Genomic DNA, 27,957 nt, shown 5'->3' with positions numbered 1-27,957 from the left:
GAAATACATTAGTTGACTGAAGAGTTTAGCCCTAATTTACCATTCCAAGGAACATGCAATTTCATAAAGTTTGGCAGAATTTCTTTTACCTGAACATTGGACATGCCAAGCTCTTGGCTACCCCTTCCTTGAGCAATTTTCGACAGGTCATTAACCAGCCTTTCAAATATGTTTGCAGCATTCAAATCACAATCATAGTTCACGTAGATGTCCACCACACTCTGGGCATCTATAAAAAAGTGACATTGTCAACCTTGGAACAAAAACTACGTAGCTCGTTGAAAGGCAAGTACAATTTTGTTCTTCAGCATAAAAATGTAAAAACGAGAGCCAAGCAGTCCTTAGTACCTGCACATATCCGTGTCAGAGTTTGTATAACCATCCATTTATGATCGAATGAGCTAGTAGAGGTTTCCAAGATATACAGGAAAATTTCTTTGAAGAATACCTATGAACCATTTCAGGAAGAGGGAAAAAAAATCTATTACAAACATTGTAATGAAATTTGACAGCTAACATTCTGATGCACGTAATTCTGAAAGCATACAGATAATATGGAAGAAGCATTCTAGAAGGACAGGAGAGAAGGGAAAAAACTGAAAGGTGGAAAAACAACTTATGTTTGACATGCTGAAATTAGGACTTCACTACTTACATACCAGTGCTGTGAAATCGTGAATGTCAATTTAGTCTAACAAGAATTCTATGCTGCTCTTAGAGTTCAGTATCATTTGAGGTTTGGAAAGAAGAGATGATTACCTTACCACAAAAGACCTTCCCTACAAGATGATGATACGGCACAGATGTAATAAACAGCAAATCATGCCAATTTAAAGTATCAGTATCATTAGAATGGGAAACATCTTGACACAGAATAATCACTCTACAGTATCGCACTGTTCTAAGATGAGCACTGGTCAGGCACAGCACAAAAAACGCAGCACATCCATTAATAGGATGACCATCTTCCAAAACGGACAGTAGTTTTCTCTGAAATTGCTTCAGTGCAGATGCTTTTATTCAGAACAGTGACTATTTTACCCTCCCTTAATTGAGTGTATCCCTCATGAGATACACTAGTATTATACCCTGCATATTTCAGCTGAGCATGCTTAGCAGCTACAGCAGGCTTTTTCTCTTGCTTCTTCCCTAAGCGGCGGCAACAGCTGTGAGAGCATATGAACCCAAAATGTGAACTGCTCGATGGTGTTGCATCACCATCCCACGCAGCGTTACATCACTGCTCTGCACCCCTGAGCGCTCACCTCTCCACAGCCAGTTGTGGCTACCAAATCTATCAGCGGGTTTCTTCCAGAATGGTGCCAACAGCCCCAGGCCTTCAAGCTCCCGTTCTCTGAGAGCAGCGTGCAAACATCCAAATACATAACTACCCCTGCTTTTAATATTAGATATTCCCTTATATGACAGTTTTGTGTGTGTGTGTTTTATACAGAGATTTCATGCTATTAGATAGGTAGAGATAAGTACAAGGCTAATTTTGCCTTGTCACATGTTTGGGGAAAACTGGCAGCATTGATTTTCAAACATCTTTGATGGTACAGATATCGCCCCAAGCAAAATTCACTAGAAAAATTTACATTTTGTTGGCCTCCTTGGAGGAAAAGCATGCATAGAGTGCAATCCCAGTTACTTTTTTAGTAAGGATCCCTACAAAACACAAGGAGTTCAACACACAACGTATCAAAGACTGATTTAAGTGGAATATAATTTCAAGAGCTTAAAAACACTTGGAGTACTGATTTTAGCCACAACTTTGTGGAATTCAACAGAGGAAGACAAAATTTTAATAAAGATCATGCTAAAAGCAATCCTTAGTTACATTTTTATTTATTTGTTTGAAAGACAGTAATGCTATATACACCTTAGAATCAGGAAGACTATTTTTCTTGTAGAGAGTTTAAAAAAAAATCACTGATGAAGCAGAGAAACATTTTAAGTATAAAAACTAAGCCCAAACCTTTAAGCTACAAGAGAAATTAACTGCATGGGCTGCATACTACGGTGACACTTTAAATCTCTATGCTTCTTATACAGACTTCTTGCTTTTGGTATCATCTTTGGACAAGAGTATCTTGGGATGAACAATTTCTCCAAGCAGTACTAATTACGTATATTTAAGTATTTAAAAATAGTATGTAGCACTTATTGCAAATAATGTTGAGTCGACACTTTATTTCTAGCATATCATGAAATTAAACCAGAAAAGAGCTCATTATTTAGTTTGGTCAACTGAAAATAGAGAAGTGATACCTTATTTACTGTTGCTGAAAAATGGTAAGTACAGTCAAGTGACACCTGAAATTCATTGATATGATACCTATGACTGGATTTGCATGAAAACCTTTAAGCATAGAAGTGGGGAGAAGGAAAAGTGCCTCAGAGTTAGCCCAAACATTACTGCAAATATATCCAGTGACCCATTTAAGAAATACAGTTGCAAAATAATTCAGGTAAGACCCACTATTTTAACTGTCAGAGGACAGCATTAGCTGAAAACTTATGTCAAAAGACCACGTGAGGGTCACTTGCAACAGAATCTGAAATTATATTTTAAAATATGCCAAGAATTTCTTAAACAGATGAAGAATACTGCCTCAATCCCAAAATATATAGATTTTGCATATTGTAAATCAGAGCATATGGCTCTCCTTACAGCTCCAAGACAAAAACTGAATGTGAAGATATCTACTTGTCTACCCACATCTTCCGAATAACCTTTAGGATCAGCAGCTGAAAGAAGAGGAATTCTTTATTCACAACCAGGAAAAAGAATAAGTTTCTTGAAACTGCTGTCCCCTGTACTTTGTAATAGATAATGAGTACCATCAAACTTATGAAAATTAGGTTCTTCCTCTGAAGCTACCATAACACCAACTCATACACTGACATCCACGAAAGAAGAAATCCCTGAAATCAAGGTCCTGTAACAAAAACATTATTGACATTCCCAACATCATTTCACACTTCACTTCCACACTTATGAGGCAATCTGTAAATCAAAGCACATTTTGCACAGTAAAAATTATTAATTTATGTAAATGTCTACTATTAAGTGATGAAATGGCCTACTTCGTTTTAGAGACTTCATTTTATGTTTAAGTTAAAATATGATGGATTTTATTTCCTTTGAACAACCCTCCCTACAAAAGTTTCCCATCACTTTCCACTTCACCAATGAACTTGTCACTGCCTCAAGTATCACTTCTGATGTTACAGAGCAAATCATATTTAATCTGTAAGAGTATCAAGGGAAATGCTGCTGGTTTACTCAAACGGGGTTTCAAGGGCATTTCACCCATTACCACTGGATGAGAAAGAGCTTCTGCTGTGCATGGGTAAATCTGGCAAACCTTATGCAAAAGCTGAGATTCAGGAAGAAAAACAAATTTCTCTGAGCAAGACATATCAATATAGACTTAACACCCCTCCCTCCCCTTTAAAATTAGAAAGTCATGTAACGTACCTCGATCTGCATCTTTAGATGAGTCTTGAAGTTTGAGAGGAGGGTAAGAAATATGGAAAGTGAAAGTTCAAAAACTTCTGGAACTGATGAGACTCCATTTTTTGACAGTGCAACACAAAGATACTGCTTAATAGCATTAATGAACATCTCATTTGTCCTGAAGACAGGTCCTGCATTTTGCAGAATGGACAGAAGCAACTGCAATGAAAGAATCTTTGATCGCAGTTCATGAGATCTGGAATGAAACAATACAGCATGTGTCAGCCCAAGGTAAGTCATAAAACAAACAAACAAACATTCTTTTGAGAAATCAATACTCCACAGTGACTTTTTATGTGGAACACTCATGCAATAATCACAAATTTGAAAAAAATATGGTATAGAAAGAGTCATGAAAAGATGTTTTTTTCTGTTAAACTAGTCACCCTTCAGCCAAGAGGGTGGGCAAGAATAACCTTTACCAGTTACTGTTTCCTACCACTGTTACCAATCCTCTCTTCTATAACACAGCACACCTCTTAACAGTGGCAAGAGCAAGCAATGCTGTCCTTTCTTAGTCAAAGGATGAATGGAGTACTTTTTTTCCCCCCCTTTTAATAGAGTTTGGAAGATCCCATATACAATATTCATCCTATCTACAGAATCCCGAGTACTGAAAGGTGAGAACTGACTTCAGAACATCATTGTACTTCTCTATTTTCACCAGCGTGTGAAGAGAGCTGAAGGACAACAAAGACAACAGCTGTAACTGCCTGACCTACTTCCTCCCAGCACTGACATCTCTTTCCTCTAACTGTGGTATTTTACATTATAAATCAGTCACTGGCCCCATCCCACTCCAAGAGCAGCTAGGATTCATTACGTGCCTATTTTAAGTGTGGCATTAGCAAAATCAGGCAACTGTAGTGTAGTCAAGAGCTCCACGGTAACACCACGCTTCATTGCAGACTGAAAAAAAGCTAGATTTCGTGTCAGAACAGAGCCACTATTTATGGTAAAAACAACAAAAACATGTAGAGGACGGAAATCTGTATCTATGAAAACATAATGCAATTTAAATAGCATTCTGGGAGAAAAGCTTTCTTTCCTCAGACTCCCAAAGCTCCTTCCCACTTCTGATCATCTCAAAAAAAAGTACAGACAGAAATGGTTTTCCCAACAAGACTGCCCAGCTTTTGTTGAACAACCACCCACTGACAGAGGACAGTTATGAAACGTGAGGAACAATGAAAGGACATTTTTCAAATAGTACAGCCCAGATATGGTACGGATCTCTTCTCGCCACATGTCACACACATAATACTTCGTTATTTGCTCTATTCTGCAAAAATACCAGCTTAATTGAAATAGACTGGCTAAAAGAAAAGCTCAAATTCATAACAAATATCTTATGAATAAACTCGATGGGTCCTGTATGCTGGCAAACAAAGCGGCTGGAAAAAACAATCACTTTGCCACCATTTCAAACTCCTAAAATACAATCCCGAACTTACACTTCTTGTCTGAAGACACTTTAGAGTAACCAGTCAAAGTGAGTGAGGAATTTGCTCCTCTTGTTCCTCCTAATGACCCCAGAGTCAACATAAAAGCCCCGAAACAGCTTTCAGTATGAGTTCTTCATGAAAATGCCTTTCTTCAGGGACTGCACAACTGCATGTAGCCTAATATAACACTCTTCGATGCAAAAAGGCTTTATTTTTGCGTGACATTGCATTAATAGTACAGACAGCACACGACCTTGTCTTACTTTGCTATTCATTTAAGAATTTAAGTATAAAGAGAATTTAAAATGTAAATAAAATATTAAATATTGACCATTTCCAGTGAGCATCAACTCATAACCCAAGACTAAATTTGTTGGCCTTACCAGTTCTGTAGGGATGCATAAGCCTACTTAACTTAAAACAAGCTTAAGGACTGAAATCTAATGCACAAAACTTCAGGATATTTCGCCCACATCTTATTTTATTGTAGGGAAAAAGGAGACAAAAACATCAGCAAGTTCCCAAGGAGCAGAATCTTGATCTCAGCTCTCAGCCTTGTGACTATGCTAAAGTTCTGCATCCAGTTAGCTAAAATTTTAAAGTAGTTTCATTAAACACTTCATGGCTAATTTCACTGTCGAGAGGCAGACAGATTTATTTATTTAAGCTCTGTAGGTATCCTATGCCTCCTTTTCCAATTACAGCATGTTTATAATAGTTCAAAAAAGCCATCAATGCCTCAGAAGCACAGAAAAATTCTAGATGCTTCTCCAAACACAGGACATCTTTGAATGTCTCTGCAGATAATTCCTGTTGTCTTAAACATCATTTCCTCTAATTTGTTTTAGATGGAGAGCTTAATCAGGTCTACTATGAACATCAAGAACTCCACTGATTCAGATGAGATGCTCCAAGCACCTTATTAGCTATTGCTGCCCTTCCCGGGTGAGCTAATCCATTAAAGCCTTTTATAAATGGACATTCTTAGTGTCAGAGAACTGACTAAACCCACAGGATTTTCATGGCACTTCCTGGAAGACAAATTCTCAAATAATGGTGAGGAAAAACCTCACTGTTTCAACCTTCGCTCCTGAACATCCTGACTTTCCACAGTGTATCAGTAGATAACAGTTTGAAAAAGGATGTAGACTAACTCTTCAAGCCCCTTTCTTCTATATTATAATTTTCAGTTTATTAAACCTACCACATTGATATTGGTGATTAAACTAAGCCATCTTAAAGTTACCTAATTTATAAGTTAGACCCTGGAACAGTAAGCGTGACTTTATTTTAAAGGATTTTGGGCCTTTCATCAGTGCTCATTTTACAGTTTTAGTTATCTTCAGAACAAAAAAGGAATCTTCTTAAAAATTATTGGTAAGTTTTTCTAACATGCAGAACAAAAGAGGCATATGGATTCCGTAAGAGATCAGAAAAGCAAAGTTCATTGCCACCAGCCATGGTAATACTGGCACCCAACCATAGAGGACAATATCTTATTTTTGTTGTTTAGCAGCAAACAATTCTCTAAGCCAAACTGAAAACAGGCTATCTTCAGTCAAAAGGCAAGATTTTCAAACCAGGTAAATACAGACTTCATTTGCAAAACATTTGTGTTTTGGTTAAGGCAGCTGCCAAGTGTCCAACCTGAGCTAGAGAACAGAACAAGAGAACAGAACACACCGTAACACCAACTTGCCATAACCAATTCTAGTTCAACGCAAAGAGAATTTATTAAGACGAAGTACAGATGGGTATATTGACTGGATACCTAACATGTAAGAGAAAAAAACTTGTGGGGTGTAATTGACTACGGTTATAAACATATGTATTACCTAAAAGCAGAGTAACAATAGCTGAGACCTAAAACAACTTAATACCTTCTTTACAGACCCTGCTGAAAATCATCATACAGAGGAACTAGGAAGAACATGATGTACTTACAGGCAGTGAAGGCATTATTAAGAAACTTCTAGAGAACAGATGGGTAATAGCAGATGCTTTCATTTCACATGCAAAAAATGTATTAGAACATAGAAAGTACCATTTTGAAGTTTCTTTAACCATACTATTATTCTTTCAATAACTGTGGAACCTCAAAAACATTTAAAATAATTTATTTTTATTTTCAAATTTAAAAAAGATTTATTATGACAATTCTTAATTCTACTCACTTTGGATCTGGCGGTCCATCTGACAGGGGCTTCATGGAGAGTTTACACAGTGACCTGAATACAAGGAAGGCATCCTTTTGTAAAATGTGGGAAAACTTAGCACCAGGTGTAGGTCCTGAAGAATTTCCAGATTCCTAAAGAAGTTAACATATTTCAGTATTCCATTTTGCATTAGCAGGGTGTGTAGGGAAATCCCCACCTCCTAGCAACAAGAAGTTAAGATATTATACGAATATAACCAGTTCACTATAGATTTATGGTCTCAAGACTAAATTAAAACAAAAAAGAATTCTGCAGTCCAGTTAAAATGAATAAATTCCCTAATAAAATTTGCTATCTTGATAAAATCCAGAATTACATTAAGCTGTAATGTCATGAAGTTATATGGGTCAAGTTTAAAAAAGACAACTTGCAAGGGAACTGCCTTCAGTCATTATCAGTAGATAAATAGTTTAAGAAAAATGACTGACATTCCAATAGAATGCAAGCAGTTACATATCTTTGTCAACATACATCTGGCAATACTTCTATTGTATGATGCATTGCTCTAAGTTCATGCCATTTGGTATTGTTTTCCTTACATCAGCAAAATGTTTAGTGTTAATCTTCCACTTACATGGCATGTGTGACTGTTGCTTTTCAAGCTTGCAATCTATTATCCCCAAACATAATTATTCAGTACTTTGATAACAGAGACCCTCCGTCAGTTGATACTATGCATATGCTGTTATCTGATACCACAGTAGTAGTGTGTTCTCATATCTCTCTTCTTAATGGAAGAAGACAAAGCTTTTTATCCAGAATCACAGCAGTACAGCATGCTATGGGCTTTCAATTTATATTTATCACGTGAAAAAAGCATGTGAAAATGATCCAAGTATGTCTATAACAGGTTACACTCTTTACTAAATGTGTATTTGAATGCTAGTGTTATTGCTTCTTAGGAGCATTTTGAAAAACCTAACAGGTCCTTAATCTTGAAACACTTCTAATACCGCAGCTAAAAATATGGTAGTCATGATAAAAAAGTAATCACATACAAATATTTATTTACAAAAAATAAATGTATATACTGCACTGAAATAAAATTATGTTTAGAACACCACAATACTTGAACTCATCTGAGTAACTTACTTTACCGACTTACATCAAACATTCTCTGCACAAGTGTTGGGCAATACTTCAAATATCCTACTCCTTTTCAGTATTTCCTAATTTATACCTGCCTGTACCTGAGTATCATTGGAAGAGACAGATAATCTGTCATCTGGTAAAGATGGTGTGTAAGCAACAGAAATTGGAGTCCCTGGAATTCCATTTGCCTGAATGTTTTCACTGTCACTGCCATCCTCTAATGTTACAATCGTGCCATCACCACTCGCACTTTCAGCAGTCCCTTCTATATCTAGTAGAAAAGAAAAAAAAAATTATAACAAAGGTTAAGTAAGAATGCAAGGTAAAAAGAGCTTAAATCAAATGTTTAAATACAAAAACTACCAGAAGCAAAAGTATCATAAGGAGGAGCTGAAGGCAGAATTTATATGGCTTTATATAACTAAAAAATAATGATGAAATTTATGATAATAATAATGAAATATATAATAATATATAATTAATATATAATAATAATGAAAATTATGATCAAAAACAACTTAGAACTTTACATTGCCAGGTTCACTATTCTAACAAGTTTCCTGCAAGTATCAGGAAAGAAAAAGTCACAGATTATATATACAATTCTCAACAAACTCAAAATTTAATGCTTCTCTGCTACTACAGAGATGGGCCCATTTTTGAAGAGATTATGCAGGAATAAAACATAAAAATAAAACAAACTAGATTTTTTTTTTAACATAACATTCATCTTCAGTATAGGAAGTGTAAATTAATGCATGAAATCTTGCCCATTTAACTGCTAAATAACACACAACTAAGGTCAGACAACTGAAACTATTTTCTTTAGCATATAAATATTATATAAACAATGATGTATTTTAGTTAAATATTCATGTTAAAATAATCTTTAATGTCAAGATTCATACTGCAGTCATATATTAATGTAATACCTCCAGCTACTATGTTCACCATTTCCTGCACAATACTTTCCACAATTTCTTGTGCCTTCTCTTCACACTCATTGCTTTCACCATCATATGTTCCTCCATCAGCTTTAGAAAGATCTTAAAAAAAAAAAAAGAGAAATAATGAGAAATTAATAAATTAAGCACATATTTTGCTTGCATTTAATACTTAAAATTCAATTACAGATCTACTAATAGAAGAGTATACATTAAAAAAAACAACATAGTTTCTGGATGTTTGAAAGCAGTATTTGTAGAGCACAAACATTCCAATGTTTAACTTGTAAATGGTAAATAATATGCAGGCCTATGCCAACAGAAGACAAATACATCCATTTTGTATTTTCACATACATTAATCACCAAAAGCTGCTGGCTTTGAGATGTTATTTTCAGAACTTTCATAATACCACACAGGTGCAAAGAGGCATCTTTGCTGCAAGAGTACGAGAGCCTAAGATTAAAGGATACCAGTGATAAAGCTTAACAGTGATAACAAGGACTATACTCAATTATTAAAAAATATCTATATGCCTGACTCCAGGCTTGGGAGGTGAAAAAAGACAGTCCTCAGCCTTTCTTTTTACAGACCTTTTCCCTCCCTCCATGAAACAGAAATACACACTGATTACTTTCTGCTGCTGTGGCTTGGTCGGCTTCTGTTTGTTCATTTTCAGCACTAGAAATATCAGATCCATTTTCTGCCTCTAAATCTTCCTGAAGGTTCTTGTCCACATCATTTGTGTTGTGGTCAAGCTCTCTCTCATGTTCTTTAGACAGCTGATCAGTCTGTGTTGGAATATGTCTCAACTGAGGTGACTCAGGCTCATGATGGCTTACTGGAGACTGCTGTAGATGGTGTTGCTGCTGTCTGTGTCTTTCCTTTTCCATCTGTTTGGCTTCCTGAAGCTAGAAATACATTGCAATGACACAAACATTTTATCATCAAAACAAAACAATGAGCTATATACACACTGCATGTTATTTAATAAACATGGAATCTCTATAGGCTATCTTAAACATTGCCTTCATAAACCTGTAATAGTTTAAGCACATATATCGTTTGTGTTATTATGAAAAAATATAATATCACAGGCTGAAGTCTTTGCAAGAGGGCTGCTTCCCAACTATGCACATAACACTTACTGTATCTTCAATATGTATAATGGGTGACAAAAGTACATCCAGTATACGAGGAAGCCTGTCGAACAAGGAAGTTCAACCAGGAGGCGTGACAGTATACAAGGCCTGTATAGCGTAACATAAAGGACAATTTCTTATTTTTATATTTTAAAGCTCTCAGTAAGAGAAACACATAGGAAAACTTAAGATTCGTTTTCTCCTATCCTGCAAACCTGTGGTGTTAATAGAAAAAAAATTAGCAAGCTGACTGAACATACAGGAAAAAATAAACTAAAAAACAGGAGATAAAAGTGAGAAGAAAGGGCTGCACTTCCACAGGACTTCAGAGGACAGATCCTTAGAAAGAAACTGTCATGTCAAAAAAAACAAAAACAAAAACAAACAAAAAGCAAAACAAACAAACAAAAAACAAAACAAACAAACAAAAAACCAAAACAAAACAAAACATAAAAACCAAAAGACAAAGGTTATTTTGACTTTAATGATTTCTCGCATTGGAATCCCTGAAAATAAAAGAGAATCTGTAATTTGTCTAACAGACTAAGACAACAGTTACTGAAGTCAAACCAACACTGGGTGTCCTTTGAGGTGATGCTCTAATGACTGGCTTTCTATCCCTGCAGAGACCAGTGTTTACAATGTTATTTTGGCTAGTGTGATCTCAGCCCTTTACTCTTCCGCTTAAAGCTTTCTATGATGCATTTTTTGGGGTGCCCTGAGTAGATACTACCTTTCAAGTTACAGCTTAAGTAATTCCTTCCACCCTTGTTAGCTATCATATTAAAAAAGTTGCCCAGAACAAGCAAAAGAGCTTATCAGCTTGCATAAAGACTAGACTTAGAGTCCAGCAAAAACAAAGACTGCCAGCGTAGGATAATAATAATCCTTTTCTTTAATGAGTTGGTTAAAAAGACAGCAACTACATTGATTTCCCAAAGCACGCGTGTAACTGTATGGCTTTTGCCATTACTTATTATAAATGTATCATAAATCTCTGAGTGTGATGGCATTGTGTTCCAATAAGCAGTTGCTTCTGAGAGGGAGTCAAGTACAAGCTTCGATCCACTACCTAATCTTAAAGAAAACTTACGAGTTTGTAATAGTACAGCAGAATTACTTCTATAACTAGATGAGAATTCAAGCAGCTTTCCTATCTGAGCATCCACTTTTGTTCTTGTAATTTAATAGGAATAAGGACAATCACTTTGCCTTATTGATCTTTGTTATGAGCAGCGGAAGCCCCAAGACATTTGCTGGAGGTGTTCCTGTTGACCACTCACTACAACAATTTCAGTGGCAGAAGTATCTGAAAGTGATTACATGATTGGGAAGGGTTCTGTGTTTTTTTTTTTTTGTTATATCTGTTTTAATTATGAATTACTTCTTCAGTGTTTATCATCACAACATTTGAGTATTTCACTAATACAAAATTATTCTGTATGCAGTGTTAAGCAGGTAGCGTGGCACTTCTTGACAGCCTGAGAATAGAAACCGAAGTCAATTACATCCATTAAATACAGAGGCCCACTTTCAGAATTTTAAATCCTATACAACACCCCTCCCCTGCCAGCACATTTCACACCTATTTTCTGAGAGCAAAATGCAGAAAGAATAAAGAATAACATAAGATGCCAGATTCTTTTTCGAAGTTACATAACTTAGGAAAGACCAGAAGCTTTAATAACAATGACAAATTTCTCAAGCTGGTTTGCTTTTAAGAACTATTTTCTATACAAAAAGACTGATACTCACTGCTTGGTTTTCCATACGTGCAAATATGACATTCAGCATTTGCGTTAGAGTGGCCTTGGCTGTGGTTTGATTTATGAGATTTTTGCTTGCTAGGTAGATATTGTAACATGTTCTTACAGCTTGCAGCACTGTTCCTTCGTGGATTTCTATGTGTTGGGATGTTACTGCAGTGAGCAATGCCTAAATAAACAAACACACACATTTTCTAGTCAAAGAAATAGTCTGCAAAGCCTAAGTAAACAAACACATGTATTTTCCAGTCAAAACTTTTCTGTCAATGAAATAGTCTGCGAATGAATAAACATCAGTTTTGGATTACTTTTAAAATATAAATAAGTACATATCTTTAGCTGTAATTCAATCAAGTTTTTCAAGGATTTTTTTTTGCCATATCAAAACATCATACATACCAGTTATGTTAACATATGCTAAGCAGAGTGTTTTAATCAGTGTATATAGGAAATGTGTTTCACAGCATGTAACTGCAGTACGTAACCAATAGAGTTATCAGGTGGCTAAAAAAAGCCACCCTAGAATTTTCTAAACACAGAACATGAATGACAAACTACCCATGAAAACACAGAAAGCCATCCAAATTGTCCAACAGTTGTTTTAGAAATAAATACAAATCTGAAGAACAGAGATTAAGTATATGCTTAGGCAGTTACAAGTGCAACAATCACACTTTCTAAACATTCTTTCTGGATATATGTTAGAATATTTTATTGCTTTCTCCACGGAAATTCACTTCTTTCTTTCCACTTGAGCTAGTATCTGCTTCTTTTACTTCACAAAAAATATGCATATGTTTTGTATCCTAAAAGATCAATTCTTAATTAAAAGAATTAAAGAACACATGTGAGGTAGAGTCAGGCTGGACTGAAGAGCAGAAACAGAGACAGGTAAAGCTGAGGCCTAGGTGCAAAGACACTCAGAAGAGTGTGTGGGAAAGCAGAAGGAAAGGGGAGATTTGTTTGCAACAGCACAATCATGTACACTGATCACTGTACTCCTGAAGAAGGTGCCAAAAAACAGGGAAGAGTTTTATGAACTGAAGACTTTGACAGAGTTAACAATTACATGGGATGTTTAGGGAAGGTAACACTGGGAGCACCAGAAAGCTCCTACATTACAAAAGGTATTTTTAACTTTAATCACAGTTAACCTTTAATCAAAGTTAAGCACAAAAGTTCTTTGAAGTGCTGTGTAATTTATTCATCAAACCATACCTAATTTCACTCACAGGATCATCAGCATCCCTGTCCACACACGGTACCAACAAGTGGAGAAAGAGCACCCATCTCTGACTCAAACACTTCAAAAATCAGAAGCCCATCTCACCAAGCTGCCACTTCTGCTCCTGGATAGCCAGTTTGCTGAAGGTCCCTTCTTACTCCACCCGTGGTGCCTTAGTTTTCTCATCAGTGGAGAAACACGTATGCTTGACTATGCTTGCTGGAGAAAATGCATTTATCTGCATGACCATTAAACAGCATCTCATGCTACAACCCACAAACTAGTAGTACCTAAATGCCACTAGAAAGCTTTTCTTTAAATTAATAAAGAAATAAAAACAAAAAAACAACACGCAAACAACTAACATAAAGGTATCACATGGGCAGACGAACTGTAGACAACAGTTTCATTAAATGACCTGAAGTCTCTCATTACTGATACTATTTTTCCTCCCAAAATCCAGTTTATGTCACTGACGGACCTTCTAAAAACTAGGAAGTGGTAAACCGAAATTCACAGCACCATCCTGGATTCTGACCCTCTCTGTGCAACAACTCAGTATCTCCACAGAACATTTAATGCCCTGCTTCTGCTACCAGAAAGCATAATTTAGGGATGAGGACATATAAAATCTGTAACAAAATCCAGTGCCACCAAAATAAAATCTTCCGCCAAAACCTGTTCATATATTTAAAATATTCACCACCTGTCCCATCCCCTCTGTCCCCATATGAACATATTCTATACTGCCCTAGCACCTCTACTTCTATGTATTGTATTTTCCCTATCTTTTGTTAAGTACCTGGTACTGCTCCACTTCTCCCTTCTAGTTTTTGGTGGCTTCACGAAGCTTGGATATTGAGAAACTGAGTTAAAACATGCCAAATCCCATTCTTTATACTTGTATGCCTCTTCTGTTCATGTAACATACCTACATGCTCTGTATTACAGGTATTTTAGCACTCTGCTTTTAAAGTTGTGTGTGTCCCCGAATGAGAAGTCCTGAGAGGTCAATGCAGACAGCTCCTTCAAACGTTAATTAATAATTCTGTCAGAGGAGTAACCTTGAAGAACTTTGTCTATGCTAGTTTTTAAAAAAAGTAAAATCAGCAACTCTTGAGAGGACAATCTAAACAAGTGGAGCCCAGGCACAAACAGACAGCTCTGCTCTTTTTTCCCCCCCACTTTTCCGAAGCACTACTATGATCACAAAGCCACAAGCCACAAACAGCTCGTAGTTGTCATCCTTGTTAAACTCAGGTGATGAACGATTTGCTAGCTGAAAGTCCAGTTTTAACTTACATTGCAGTTCACTGAAGCCTTAGTTTTTTCATCTTTTTGTAACAGGAGATAATGCTTACTAGTAGAAAAAGTTGACAAGGCTATACAGATGGATTATGTACCGTTTTAGTTAGCTCAACAGCCTGAATTTTAAAAGTTTCTTCAGTATGCGTGTTACGACTACTAGAGCTTGGTTCTTTTCATGCCACCTCGTAAGGAGGTGTAGAAGCAAGGCACGTAGAGGCACCTTCTTCCTGACAGTCCAACATATTACCACAAATTCACTAACTCCATCCTCTATGCCAACTGAGAAATCAGTCTTACCAGCAGGCAATCTCCTTGCAGATGCCTATTAGTGAGCTTAACATGCCTACAAATGGTCCTGACAGCCGCTCCTCTGGCTTTCTTTCCTTCTCAGGCACTTGAGAAAACGAACCCTAATTACTACCATCCATAATTGTAAACTGACAGGCATTTTTAACTTAGATCTTTCATTAAGGGTTCAGCTCGATGTCCTGCCCTACATAACGTTTCCTCATTCTGTGTCACAGATAAGCACACCCCTACCACAACTGACATGACAACTAACCCTGAGAAACCACAGGCTACCATCTGGAGCAGCGGTACTGCTCCTCTGAAACCCATCAGCTCATCTGTTAAAATACCAATCCTTCCCTTTCTGACTGTATCAGTTCTCATCAGATTACTCTCTCACCTTTCTCCGTGGCCAACAGCTCCTAGATCCAATACAGGGAGCGAGACAGAGGAGCCCAATGAGTAGAAGGCAATCACTGTAGCAACAGCCCCCAGTTCAGAGGGATTATATAAAAACTCAAATTGCTACATGTTGATGTAGGTCCGTGAGAAGTGGAACAACAAAAGGTCTGATTTTCTCCCAGCCATACCCTTACTGCTTACTTTGCAACAGGCATGAAGCCATCTGTGCCATTTTAATGACAGTATGTTAATACAATTAAATAAATAATAAACTAAAACAAAACACCAATAGCCCTACCTTTTCTGGCAGGGTTTTTTTGTTTTACAGTGTTTTAAATTGGGTTTAACTGGTTTACGATATTAGATGCATGTCAGAACAAGGGATGAGGTAGGGCAAGGGCAACAGCTGGGATCAAAACCTGAACAGAAAAACGCCTGTCTGCAGGGAAAGACAACAGCAAGCTCTTGGGTTGGCTCTGCTGACTGCGGAGCTGAAGCATTTGGTTGCTCTTTTCTAGCAAGGTAAAGATTTGCAACCAATTCCCATTCTGGACACACTTCGCTTTACCTGCTTTCATTTAAGTACCTTCAGCATACACTAAGGAGAGATGATTAAAAAAATGCATGCTTTACTGCATTACTTCCTTTTGCTCTTCTGTAGGCATAGAAGAAATCATTGTACAGACTGTTAGCACTACCTTATTATTCTTCAGGTCCTTCCATAAAAAAAAACTTTCTTTGTCACAAAGCCTGCAAAAATACCAACAGCAATCAAGCTCTCATTGTCCTGAGGCTACCGGCTATCATCCTGACTGTGAGATCGTTTCCTTCTGCTTTCCTTCCAATTGTTCGCACCTATTGTTCTGAGCTTGATAGAGCCCCTATTGTTTTGTGCCTCTACCTAGCTCACAGCAACAAAGCTTGTTTATTTTTATGAACAACCATCAGGTGGGTTTGGAAAAGGAGAAAAATCTTCAGGATATCTGAGTTACAAATTACCTTATTTTTGTGACATCCACGTTGCTTTTCCCTTCAGCCTGGAGCACGTTTGCAGATTTAGTGAATTTAATATTATGTAGAACGAGTATATTAAAACTCTAAGTACTGTAATTTGTGATGCAGAACTAACTTAGTTTAAAAGGTAAACAAAATTAATATTCTCTGTTAAAAAAAACATCCAGCAGCTATCTGCACCTGTAAACTTTTCATGCCTTTCACACTGAATACTCTGCAAGAACAGAATGGTTACGGTAAAAGAAACAACCAGGAGAAGTGATTTAAGAACACACAAGAGGCAGGTACACCTACATACATACTGCTAGACAGCTTAGTTTTCAACTGAGCTCATTCTTTTCGTCCTCTCAGCTAACTGTGTTATCTTTGGAAGATTTATGACACTGTATAGCAGTCATCTGATCAGCACAGACCTTCTTGGGGTAAGATACCATAATTCAGTTGTCTGGGGACTCTCAAGCACCGGAGAAAGAACATAAAACACAACGGCCCTAATGCTTTGCTGTAGTGGATTGGCCACTGGAACCACATCATTCAGTTTTCTTTGAGAAAGGCTATCAGGTTATTTTAAACTATAAACAAATACATTTTTAAAAACAGCATTTTTTTTTTTAATATCCAATACTCGAAGTCTGAACATCTATTTATAAAGAAATAATGTATTACTAGGAACAGACTTCTGGAGAAAAAAGGGGTACACAAGTACTTAAATCACAGAGCAGCAAATATGTTGAAGAACCTTAAAGGATAAATCATTTTTCAACATGAATGACACCAAAATCACACAGAACGCAATGTTTGTCCAAACCACATTTTCTTTGTGAGGAAATAAGATGATGTCCTGCTTTACCATTCCCAAATTATTCAGTCATATATGCTACACATTCACCATAGCCTTAGAGACCTGTTTTACCTAACCTAGTTTACCAACTTTGAGGTCTTAGGGACACTGTAAAGATGTGAAAAATAGAAAAACACATTGTTTACTTCCAGAACGCTTTCACAGTCAAGACAGTGATTTAAAATCGGAGTTCCATCCTAGATTCTACACCAGATTCCAGTAATAACGGATTCTTAGTTAACACATCGTATTTAATTAAAACTAATTTTTTCCCATGTAAGATTAATCTTAAAAAAAATCCATTCACAAGCATGCAACCAGCTACCAGTCTGGAAACACATGAAGGATTAGGACTGTGGAGACTGCAAAAGAACAGAAGAACTATGTGCCAGTAGGAGTTGTGTGGAAGAGGATATAAATAATGTAAAGTATATACTTTATAAAGCATATATGGATCATAAAGTTCTGTTTGGTTTTCACCACTGGAAGACTGGGTGTTCAAAATGAGCTAGAACCAATGGATATGTGTTTTGCACAACAGAAGTGCAACCAAGTGTAATCCTCTAAAAAAAGTGAAACTACAAACCAGCAGGACAGCATTTGCAGGTTAGGTAACCAGTCCTAGCCTTGAACTTCAGATGGATGCCTAAAAATACAAAGAATCCAAAACAAACCCTCCTACATCATTATTTTGATTCTCAAATCCTTCCATAATCCACAGCTTCTTTTAAACTCAGCAGGAAAAATTAAACTTTCTATGACCTTTTTATAGGAAATAATAACCACACAACTCCAGGATACTGCAGATGAATGAGTTATTTTGTTAGCATTTCACACTACGGGAACACAACAGGATATTGAGCTGAGAAGTTTTTTTTTAGGGTCTTCTGGAATCTGCTTTCACACAAATTTCAGTAAAATTCATTCAAAGCTATAACCATTCTCCTTGCTCCTCTGAATCAGTCAGCATTTACAGTTTTCCCATTCTGTAAACCAACCATTCTTTATTTTTCGTTAGTTTTAAAAGGCTGTTTGTGTGGTCAATGTTTGATTTAACTTTTCTTCCTCTACTGATACTGGTCAATAGAGAGCATGAGTGCCGGGGCTGACCTTACAGTTCACAGCACATGGAGGATTCAATAAACAGTCACTCAAGTGACATTTAATTTCAGATATTGAGCAAACAAATATTTTTTCTTTGCCAAATATGATCGAGTTAAACTGGGAGAGTATCTAGATAATAATACTTGCTATACAGCACGCCAAGCAAAGAGAACACTTACGAGCAAAGTTGATCTCATCTTCTTCCCCACCCCTATTGTTTTTGTGCAACTTATTTTTTGTCATACGCAGTAGTTATTCAGGAACAGTAAGGCCAGACAGAAACACAATATCAACTGAAACCTCTGCAGGTGTCAGGAGGAAGTTCAGGGACACAAAGCACAAATACCATAGCAGCCCCAGCAAAACGAGCCTGAAGGCAGAAATGTTTGAAGCCACCTCTCTTCCTAGAACCTAATTTTAACAAACACCTTCCAATGGCAGCACTAGCCTAATTTCTTGCTTTCCTTCTGCTCCTGGCAATCCTCACCATTACAGCTGAAGAAGCATTTACGTGGCTTGACATCAAAATTACATCAGATCAAGCTGAACTACAGGAGGAAGGAGGGGAAAAAGGCCAGTTTCCCAGTGTGGCTCATCGTGGAGCCTGCAGATGAAGAACGAGGGGATTAGAGATGAGACCAGATGAGCAGAAACAGGCAGATAAGGTAAGCTGCCAACCCACCATCAGACATACCTACACCGAGACAAGCTACACTCCTCAGCAGGATTGTTTCCTTGCAGGTCAGCAGAAAGGTTATTTCAGAATGCCTAAGCTGCTCTGGTTGCTGGGAACATGCTTAGATGACTCTGCCACTAGAAAGCCACCCAGAAACTAGCAAATAGCTCCAGGTGTGAACTCTTACCCAGCCTTGGCTCACAGGCCTGGGGTGGATGGCAGCACACTCCGTAAGGGCTGTCTACTCAGCATGCAGAACCAGGATAATCCTCCAGGGAGGAAGGTGCTGGGGCGATCAGTGTCCTGATTTTACAGTAGTGCTGGTGATGTAGCTGCCACACAGAAGCACTGCTCATGTTACGAGTAATATTTTGGGAGTGCCAGTGCAGAAAGTGGGACACCCAGGTCCGCCACCTTCTATCTCCCTGTTGGAACTGGAGAAGCTGGGTCTACAGACAGCCTGGACCCAAAGAGTTATGAAGCCTAATACAATGTGACTGACTATTAAGTTTCATTGTTGCACATGGAGGAAGTCAAAAGCTCCAGTCTTCACTAAGATAATTTATTTTGATGCTTTTTATAGTGTACAGTCACTGGACAAACCTGGAGCCAAAGCAAGACTCTTCAGCTTGCCAGGAATTCCAACATACTAATTAGCGAAGTCTAAACAGTCAAAAAAAAAAAGCACTAAGTTAATTTATATGCTTAATGCATTTTCCAATTGTTGAAGAGTTGACTTTTCTCAACTGTTTTCTTGAACAGAAAGAATTCCAGCTCGCAGACATCCCTGTTCAGGCAGGAAGTTAATTTTGTTAGCATATTGGCCCAGGTAACAGGCTAAGGGATGAAAGGACCAGAACAGGAAAGCATCTGGAGAGAAGGCAAAAGGGAGATAAAACGGTTTCAGCCTTTGAAAATAAAAATCAACAGAAACTTCCCCCTGCAAGATGAAAAATGTCTTAAAATACTTGGGCAAAATGGAACAACAAACTTAAACAACTAGGAGCAGAAACACTTTTAACAATCACCTGCTGGAGAAGCAGGGTGTCAAGAAAAAGGAAGATTGGAGCAATGAAAAGGAACAGGAGGAAAAAGTACAATCTTTGTAGTAAAACAAGTAAATACAATCAGCCAGATTGTCAACACCTCAGGACACCTATACACAAGAATATGAGCTAATAAACACTCCATTCCTTTTAACTGCTTTTTACTATGTTTTTCACTACTGCTCACATCATAACCATTCCAAAACTACTGTTACGGGGATAAAGTACGGTATTTCCCTTAGCTAAACTCCATTTTTCGGTATAATTTCCCATAGTAAATTCCCATAATTAATCACTGCAATCAGGAAACAGCTAGAGTCCCCCCGAAAAAACTTATTTGTACAAATTCCACATGTAGTGTTTACGTAAGCTATGGAAAGAAACCTTAAATCTCTTTCAAGCACATCTATGACACAGCAGCACAAAGCTACCATGGTAACAACTGTCTGCCAGGTCTAATTGCATTTCATAAAATAATTTCAAAATGGATTTAAAAATCTGTTTCTTAATTACCATCTTCCCCACTGGGAGTACAGGATTATTTGATAGTAATTCTTTACAATTAGAGAGCTCCACTGATTTGCTGTGAATGAAACTTCATCCAGTGGTCTATGCACAAGACTTCGTGTCACAGCCACGAATTCACTCGACATGCAATAGCAGAAAGTAGGGAAAGGAGCATAATTCAGGGAGTTTCCATCTCAAGCAAACAGAACCAAGGAAGCATTTAAAAACTATCATTATATTTACAAATTAAACATCTCTGCTTTTGAATTCTGAGGTCATGAATCTCTTCCTGTTGTTACCACTATAAATACTGGAAGTAGTGGTTAATTGTATTACCTTTATTATTTGTAGTTGAACCCCCTCGTCTGTTTGAGGACCTTGAAAACAGCCACATATTGTCTCAATAATCCTATCAATTAATTTTTTGCCTGGAGCTGTACTGTCTGGAGCATTCCCTGTCAGGTGCCCATATGCTATGAGTTTCTGAAAGAAAGAAAAACATAAATTAAAGCTTAAAAAAGTAAGTAAGTCAGCTTTTCATTAGAATAAATAAATGTATTTGATAGCTCTAATTTGCACCTTGGAACCAAAACTACCCCAACACTCAGTAAACATAAAGGATGTTTTTTTAAAAGAAGGTCCCCAGATTTATTCAATTTTCACTGAGCATCTGCAATACAAAGTTTGTCAACAAGCTTAACATTAAAGCTTTTGGTTCAATAATTAATAATGTTTTAAAACAAACAGGATTTGAAAAGAACACCACCACATCACACACATCAGTTGTCACCAACACACGTGTTTTTAATAACAGATAAACTGGCTACAGATGTTTTCTATTTAAGCCACTAGCTAGCCTTCTCTTTTTAAATGTTCTCTTTCTCTTTTTAGGTCTTCAATACTTCAAATATGAATATATTACAAAATTAACAATATTCTGTTCCAACAGGAACAGTATTAGGTTGACAGTATTTATAAATCCCCATGACCTCCCCATACTTTAAGGAACAGAGTAGCAAGGCAGCACAGTGAGACAGCACAGCAGGTGTGTATGGATAGGCCTGTGAATGTAAATAAATATATACAGAGTTCAAGTTTGCTGTTGTTAGGCCACTCAGGAGGAAACAGTGACTAAATTCTGTGCTGAAAACATTGTATGTGCCAATGAGCTTTGAGAAACTAGATGTCTCAGTATTTTATTACAATTATAAATAGAATAAAGGGAAACTGGTAACTATATACCTGCAATTAGTGAAGCTTCAGTCTTTCATTTAGGCTATTGACAGTATTTCAATTCATAGACATATAAGTGAAAACAGGCAGCTATTCACTAACATAATAAAATTGATCCAAAAATGCAACTAACCTGTGGCAATATGCATATACAAAAATAAACATAGATGCACTACATTATCAGTAGGACATAGTCATCTACTGTCAGATATATAGTTGATTTCACTGTGTGTGCAATAAGGTAAAATAACAAAATCAACAATGTTATTTGTTACGTATAACTGTTATTTCCCCTTCAAATCAACAGGATTTTGTAGTTGACAGTTGAAACATCTTCATACAGACCTGTAAACAATCTAAAGATGTACTGACAATCCTAGGGCACTTCGACTGGCATGCCAACTCAAATGGTAGGAAGTACTTGTCTGCTTCAATAAAGCTCGTCTTTGATTTCACCGGTGGAAGAGTGCTTGAACCAGGCTTTGCTTCTCCATGAGGGGGACTAAACAGAAAGATTTAATTAGGATGCTGTAAGTCACCGCACAAATAGTTCTCTCCACTGCAACATTTATGAATGAAATAAAATATCAAGAAAATCAGCATTAGGAAAGAATAACTGCTATGAAATTAACACAAAGGTAATATGCTCATATAAATATTCCTTACAGCTTTTATACTACGCCTATGTCTTTTATGGATGAGTGCAGTGACCTACTTGCACACTAAGTAGAAATTCAGTGGTCCCTGCTGGTTTGAAGGCATAAAAAAAAAAAAAAAAAAAAAAAGACTTATTTTCCCTGAAAACCAGAAAAGCCCCTCCTCAGATGGTGGGTAAAAAGTGCGGAAGGCATTCAATAGCACTTCCACAGTCAATGATAATTCCTGGAGAAGTCGAGGAAGAAGTTACACTGTTGGAACAGATCAAATGTCAGCTTGCCAAAATAACAAAACAAACAAAACCCAGAAAAAAACACAAAAACTTTGCTCTACTTGTGCTCCAGATGACAGCACAGAATTTCAAAGTTCAGTGGTTATCATTGTATCTCACTTGGGTGAGGTATGCAAAAAAACTGTAAGTGTACAATATTTGAGATGATTATAAAATGTCCAAGTCTTATTGCCTAAAGCACCTTTAGAAGCAATGTGCTTATTAAAACTAAGCAAAAATGGACAATTAAGGGTAGGTAATTTTTCATTAATTCATGTGCATCAGTGTAGTCTGCCTTTGACTTGAAGCAAGATGTCTGGGTTTTTATTTCATAAAATGGCTCATCACCTTTATAAAAGCATTCTTGATAATTTTGTGCACACATGCATATATTTACACTACAGGTAAACTACAAAACTACACTGTCTTCCACAGATTTGATAAACGGTATGAAGAAGAAAAAAGAACACAACCTCCTATTCTGTAGTGAGAGACTACAACATTCTTGCAGTAATTCAAATGTGTATTTACAGAACTAGTTGAAAATGAAGGTTCTTCACATTTGTTGCAAATTAAAGCAGACGCTTCAAGGAAATTCTTCATACCCAGATGGTAGAAAATAAATGTTTTTCACGTTGATGAAATAGAAGAATGAACTGCCAAGAGGTTATTATGAATCCAAAGAATGAATGCAATCCCATGGATCACGGAGAAAGCCTTAAACTAACCAACGTGATAAAATATCAGCACGTCAGCTTTTCAAGGAGCAAGCTGGATTGTCCTTGAGAAGATGTTTGGTAGCACGTTCATACAGCCCTCCTTCTGTAGACTGCTTTAAAAGGGCACCTAAATTCCAAGTCTTAATAGTGAATAATTAGCGTTAAGATTTTACTTTTCTAATAAATAATTTCTCTTTTGAAGGCTTAAGGATTTCTCTATATTTTTTGTTGCAGAAAAACAAAGGTTTGTTTTTCCATCATCAGCTACATTTATTGCCCAATATTGTTTTGCTGGAAACAGAGCTCTTTTGGACAAAACCCAGATCAGATAAATTGCAGAGGAAGAACATGATTCTTCTACATTCTTCAACCTCTCCAAAATTCCTATAGAAGCTTTTCTGTGAAGAATGGCAGGGAGGTGTATCTCACTCTTGTCTGATGACAAACTGTTCTTCATCTGTTGATTATGTCTACTAATATCATTGAAATTAGGTTAAAAGAACACTCCAGAAATACAACTGGAGTTTTTCAGAAATGAGGAACAGGCCATAATGTGACTCAGAAAATTAAGAACCTGTGCCACACAAAGCTACTGCAGAAGCCTGAAGCTTCTCTTAACTGAAGGCCAGAAAAATTCCCCCAAACAAGAAATAAGTGCGGTGACATTACATTTGTCTCTGGAAAGATAACTCAGTAAGTTCATCACCTCACTGATAATGGAAAGGAGGGGGACAGCAGGGAGTGGGGAGAAGAGTAACCCAAAAGGTCTTTCCTTCTTAATGTCATTCAAGAAATCACTTCAGATCTATTTTTTCCCCCTCCATCAGACTGTGTAACCAGACACTGTTCCTAGCAAAACCTTCTTCCACCAAGGGATCTACCAAGCATCAGGAATATGAAATATGCTGATATTTACATATCAGTCATAGAAACAAGCTAACCTAGGTATCAAACAATAAATTTTTAAAAAGATTCTGGCAGCGTCTGCTGTGTAATGGTTACATAAATCAGCTCGTCCTTTTCCATTCCATTCCCCTCTGTCCCACTGCCAAACACCAGTCCTGTTTACAAACAAAACAAAATAGGCAGTAGTCCATGCGAAATTCTGGGGAATTACAAATGATCTATTTTTCAGCATATACCAGGTTAGCAGTGAGAGCAGTTTCCTATATCAGGGACTGGAAAAATTAACCAATTATTGCTAGAAGTCCCTTGTTAGGATATTCAAATCTCAATTACAGAAATAAAAAACTGAAGATACTTTTACAAACTAAGAGGTTTCGCTATTTTAAGACCTAGAAAAAGAACGTTTTCTCCTGCATCTAAAAAAAATGACTATACAGTAAGGATAGGGTAAATCCATACGCATCAATGTTTTCAGAGAAGTAAAAGGCTACTGTCAGATTAAACACGGTACCTTAGAAAAAAATCCAAAATCTGTTTTAAAAACGTACATGGACACATAAGACATACACATTATACCTCAAAATCACAATTTTGAATATTAATTGGACAGAATTTAAGCACTGGAAAGTTCAGAAATGGCTGAACCATGCTTATATACGTCATGATAATTCAGCTCTGCCATTAGTTTTCATTTAATGACAGGACCAGATATTATTTTTCTTTATTTAACATTATGCATTTCTTTCTTATCAGTCTTCAAATTTTGTACTTTGACTTTATTTATACTACTTTAAATAAAGCTTTTTTTATAAAAACACATCATGACTGAGACTGCCTGTGGCACTTTGGGCAATGTTATCTGAACACTACACAAATATTAAATTTGTTTTTACAGCCTTACTATGAGCTGATAGCATAGACTTTATTTTGCAAGTGGGAACTGAAGCACAATGACTCAATCAAATGCATCCATTAATTTTTATATGCCCAATTTGAAAAGCCGCGAGAATAAATTGTTTATGTATTTGATATTAAATAGTCCTCGACATCTTCTGAAATAAAGTTCCCACTTGTCTTCTTTCCAGCTAGAAGTGCTTGAATTTCCCAAGCCAAAACTTGTAGCTCTCCGCTTGAATGCCCAAAGATAAAGCACAAATCACCAGCAGCCAGTTTTGACATTTGCAGTTTAAATGATTTGCCTAAAACAGGAATTCAGTTCCCGGGCAGAATGCAGGCCCCCAAACAGCATTCAACTGCTTAAGCTGCAAGACAACTTTCACCATCAGTCTCATCCACTGAGCTGGTTCTTTCAACGAGTAGTAGGAACAGGCACCGCAGCACTGCCCTGACTCCCCTGATGATTAATAATGTACACTGAATGATGAAGAAGATCCTGTGGAATGTTTAATTTCAACACTAATAATGCTGAAAGTCTACCAATATTTAAAAATTTACTTGCTGATAGGGGAAGGGTGCTGAATGCCAGTTTTTGCTTTTGCCATCACTTCTGGAGGAACTGACTGCAGGAACCTACACCTATTGCCTAACAAGATCTCTTCCAGTTACACTAGTCTTCTCTACCTGTTCCCACTTTCTCACCTCAGCCGCCCTCCTCTTGCTCGCTCACAGTTCATGTCCTTTATTTGCATTCCAGGCCTTTGCCTTCCTCTAAACCCCTTTCAAATCATTTTAAACTCAGGCCCCTCCACCACTGCCTTCCCTTCTGCGCTTCCCACAAAGTCCTTTTCTAATCCTGACCCTTCCTCTACCCTCCCCAGCCAGATGATTTCAGCCCATTCCCTCTAAGCCATCTCCTGCCTGTACTCCCAGGTCCTGTGCCTTGCATCCCAACAGCCAGTAACAAAAGCTGCACTTTTAGCACATTTCCAGATATCACCAACCTTACAAATTATGTTGAGAATGCTTTTCAGAGTGAGCCATGTTCACAGTTCAGAATAAGCATGGTACACATTTCAAGAAGGTAAAGCGCGATCGCTCAATATGATGAACTATCACATACCTTTGCTTTTCTGTTTCAGCCTTTATTTCCTCTGTAAAATGAAACAAAGGCAGAGTTACAGAAATGGAATCATAACCACAAACACAAAATGAAATAACGTAAAGTGATTGGAAAGCAAAACTATTTAGGCAATCATCTGAAAACAAGATTAGTTTACAACAGTAAATACAAGGTTACAAGCAGTTTTGTGCAGGTTTCTACTGTTCAATTGCACAGGTTGCAAACTATATAGAAACTACTTTACAAATCTGTATTACAAACTTAACATTTAAGCTTGCATCCAGTCATGTCAGCTAAACACCATGTCCCCAGAATGTTTCTGCAAACATATTTAGATTAATAGGCCTCCGTAATTCCCTCCCCCCTTTTCACAGTTTAAGTATTTTAAAATGAGGAAAACTCAAATATTGAAACTATTCATCTATCTATGAATGATATACCACTTGTTAAATCTGGATTTTTATAGACAATAAAGAAACCACCACTGCTGATTCATACTTAAAGCCCTTCATGACTAATAATTGTCTTTGGTTTTAAACACCTTTAGACACCAAATAACGGTCTGGGAGAGTGTCTGAAGCACAGAATTTCATACTGTGTTATAATGAATTAAAGAAGACTAATAGCTTAATGCTACTGACAAGACTTTTTAAGTACCTTTCTACAATATGTTTTAAAAGTAGTTTAAAAATGCTGAAACTGACTTTAGGAAACATCTTCCATTTCAAGAGTACTTTTGTTTGCATTCTCTGTTTACTAAAACACATAAATCATAGGAAGACTATAAAGACTAGGATTTGTAGTGTTGTAGGAACACACGCTTATAACAAAATCTACAGGATCAAGTATGACTATGTGTATATATATGTATGTTCTAAAAATGATCTCAGGAAATCCATTCTAACATCAAATGCTTCTCAGACATGCAAAACCACAATCAACTAAAACAAACGACACAGATTTTTGTTTATACCTTTTGAACTAGTGGCATGGATTGATTCTAATAACAAAAAAAGTATTAAATATTTCAAACTAAGCTCCCATACAGCGAAAGCACACTATGTCTGTACTCAGTTTACCATTTTACACATCCATTCTGTTTCACTTGCTGAAGACAGGCTCCTAAGTTTGATTGTTCACCACAATTCACTAGCATTGCACCAACTATGCTTACCAACAGATTTGCTCAATGTAAAGAAAGTGAATATAACCCGTGGACACGAACCCAAAATCTAAGCATTATTTTTGATATGATTGGTATTCTTGTTTAGCCCCAGCAACACCCAGTGGTTGGCAAGCCAGTGGTTTAGCTGAGAAATTCTATTCTGGAAGTGGTTCAAATCCATGTTATCCAGGACCAGGAAAAAAATGCAAGTAATTCCATATTGCAGATATGTATTTCTCAACAAGTAACAATCATAAATAGAAGAAAAAATCCACAGTCAAAGTTTCAGGAAAGTACGCCTTCCTACCAGTCTATGAAGCTTCATCTGCGTACACACTTGAAGATAAACTCCTGACCAACAGAAAGAAGCCCTCTTCCCTTCCAGTGTCTTTGCATCTTTATTTTACCTTCTGCCTCAGCATTCACACCCAGAAGTGATGCTCTATG

General features: G+C 37.0%; 1 protein-coding gene across 2 annotated transcripts in view; it reads right to left on the bottom strand.

Moving 5' to 3' along the window:
- Nucleotides 1-27,957, bottom strand: part of ARFGEF1 (ARF guanine nucleotide exchange factor 1) — a 92,255-nt gene that overhangs the window by 35,884 nt on the left and 28,414 nt on the right. The window contains exons 2-12 of one of the 2 annotated variants that reach the window (XM_038173595.2): nt 26,346-26,376; nt 22,118-22,274; nt 20,876-21,022; nt 12,118-12,297; nt 9,855-10,131; nt 9,209-9,322; nt 8,369-8,547; nt 7,143-7,276; nt 3,485-3,719; nt 349-448; nt 90-229 (exon numbers count right to left, since the gene is read on the bottom strand). In XM_038173595.2, the coding sequence (XP_038029523.1) occupies nt 90-229; nt 349-448; nt 3,485-3,719; nt 7,143-7,276; nt 8,369-8,547; nt 9,209-9,322; nt 9,855-10,131; nt 12,118-12,297; nt 20,876-21,022; nt 22,118-22,274; nt 26,346-26,376 (1,694 nt within the window). The remainder of the gene's footprint in view (nt 1-89; nt 230-348; nt 449-3,484; nt 3,720-7,142; nt 7,277-8,368; nt 8,548-9,208; nt 9,323-9,854; nt 10,132-12,117; nt 12,298-20,875; nt 21,023-22,117; nt 22,275-26,345; nt 26,377-27,957) is intronic. The other variant, XM_038173596.2, reaches the window with a different exon arrangement.

The sequence above is a fragment of the Anas platyrhynchos genome, chromosome 2 (assembly GCF_047663525.1).
Source record: "Anas platyrhynchos isolate ZD024472 breed Pekin duck chromosome 2, IASCAAS_PekinDuck_T2T, whole genome shotgun sequence".
Lineage (NCBI taxonomy): Eukaryota > Metazoa > Chordata > Aves > Anseriformes > Anatidae > Anas > Anas platyrhynchos.
The sequence above is the reverse complement of the archived record's forward strand: the minus strand, read 5'-3'. Positions and strand labels throughout refer to the sequence as shown.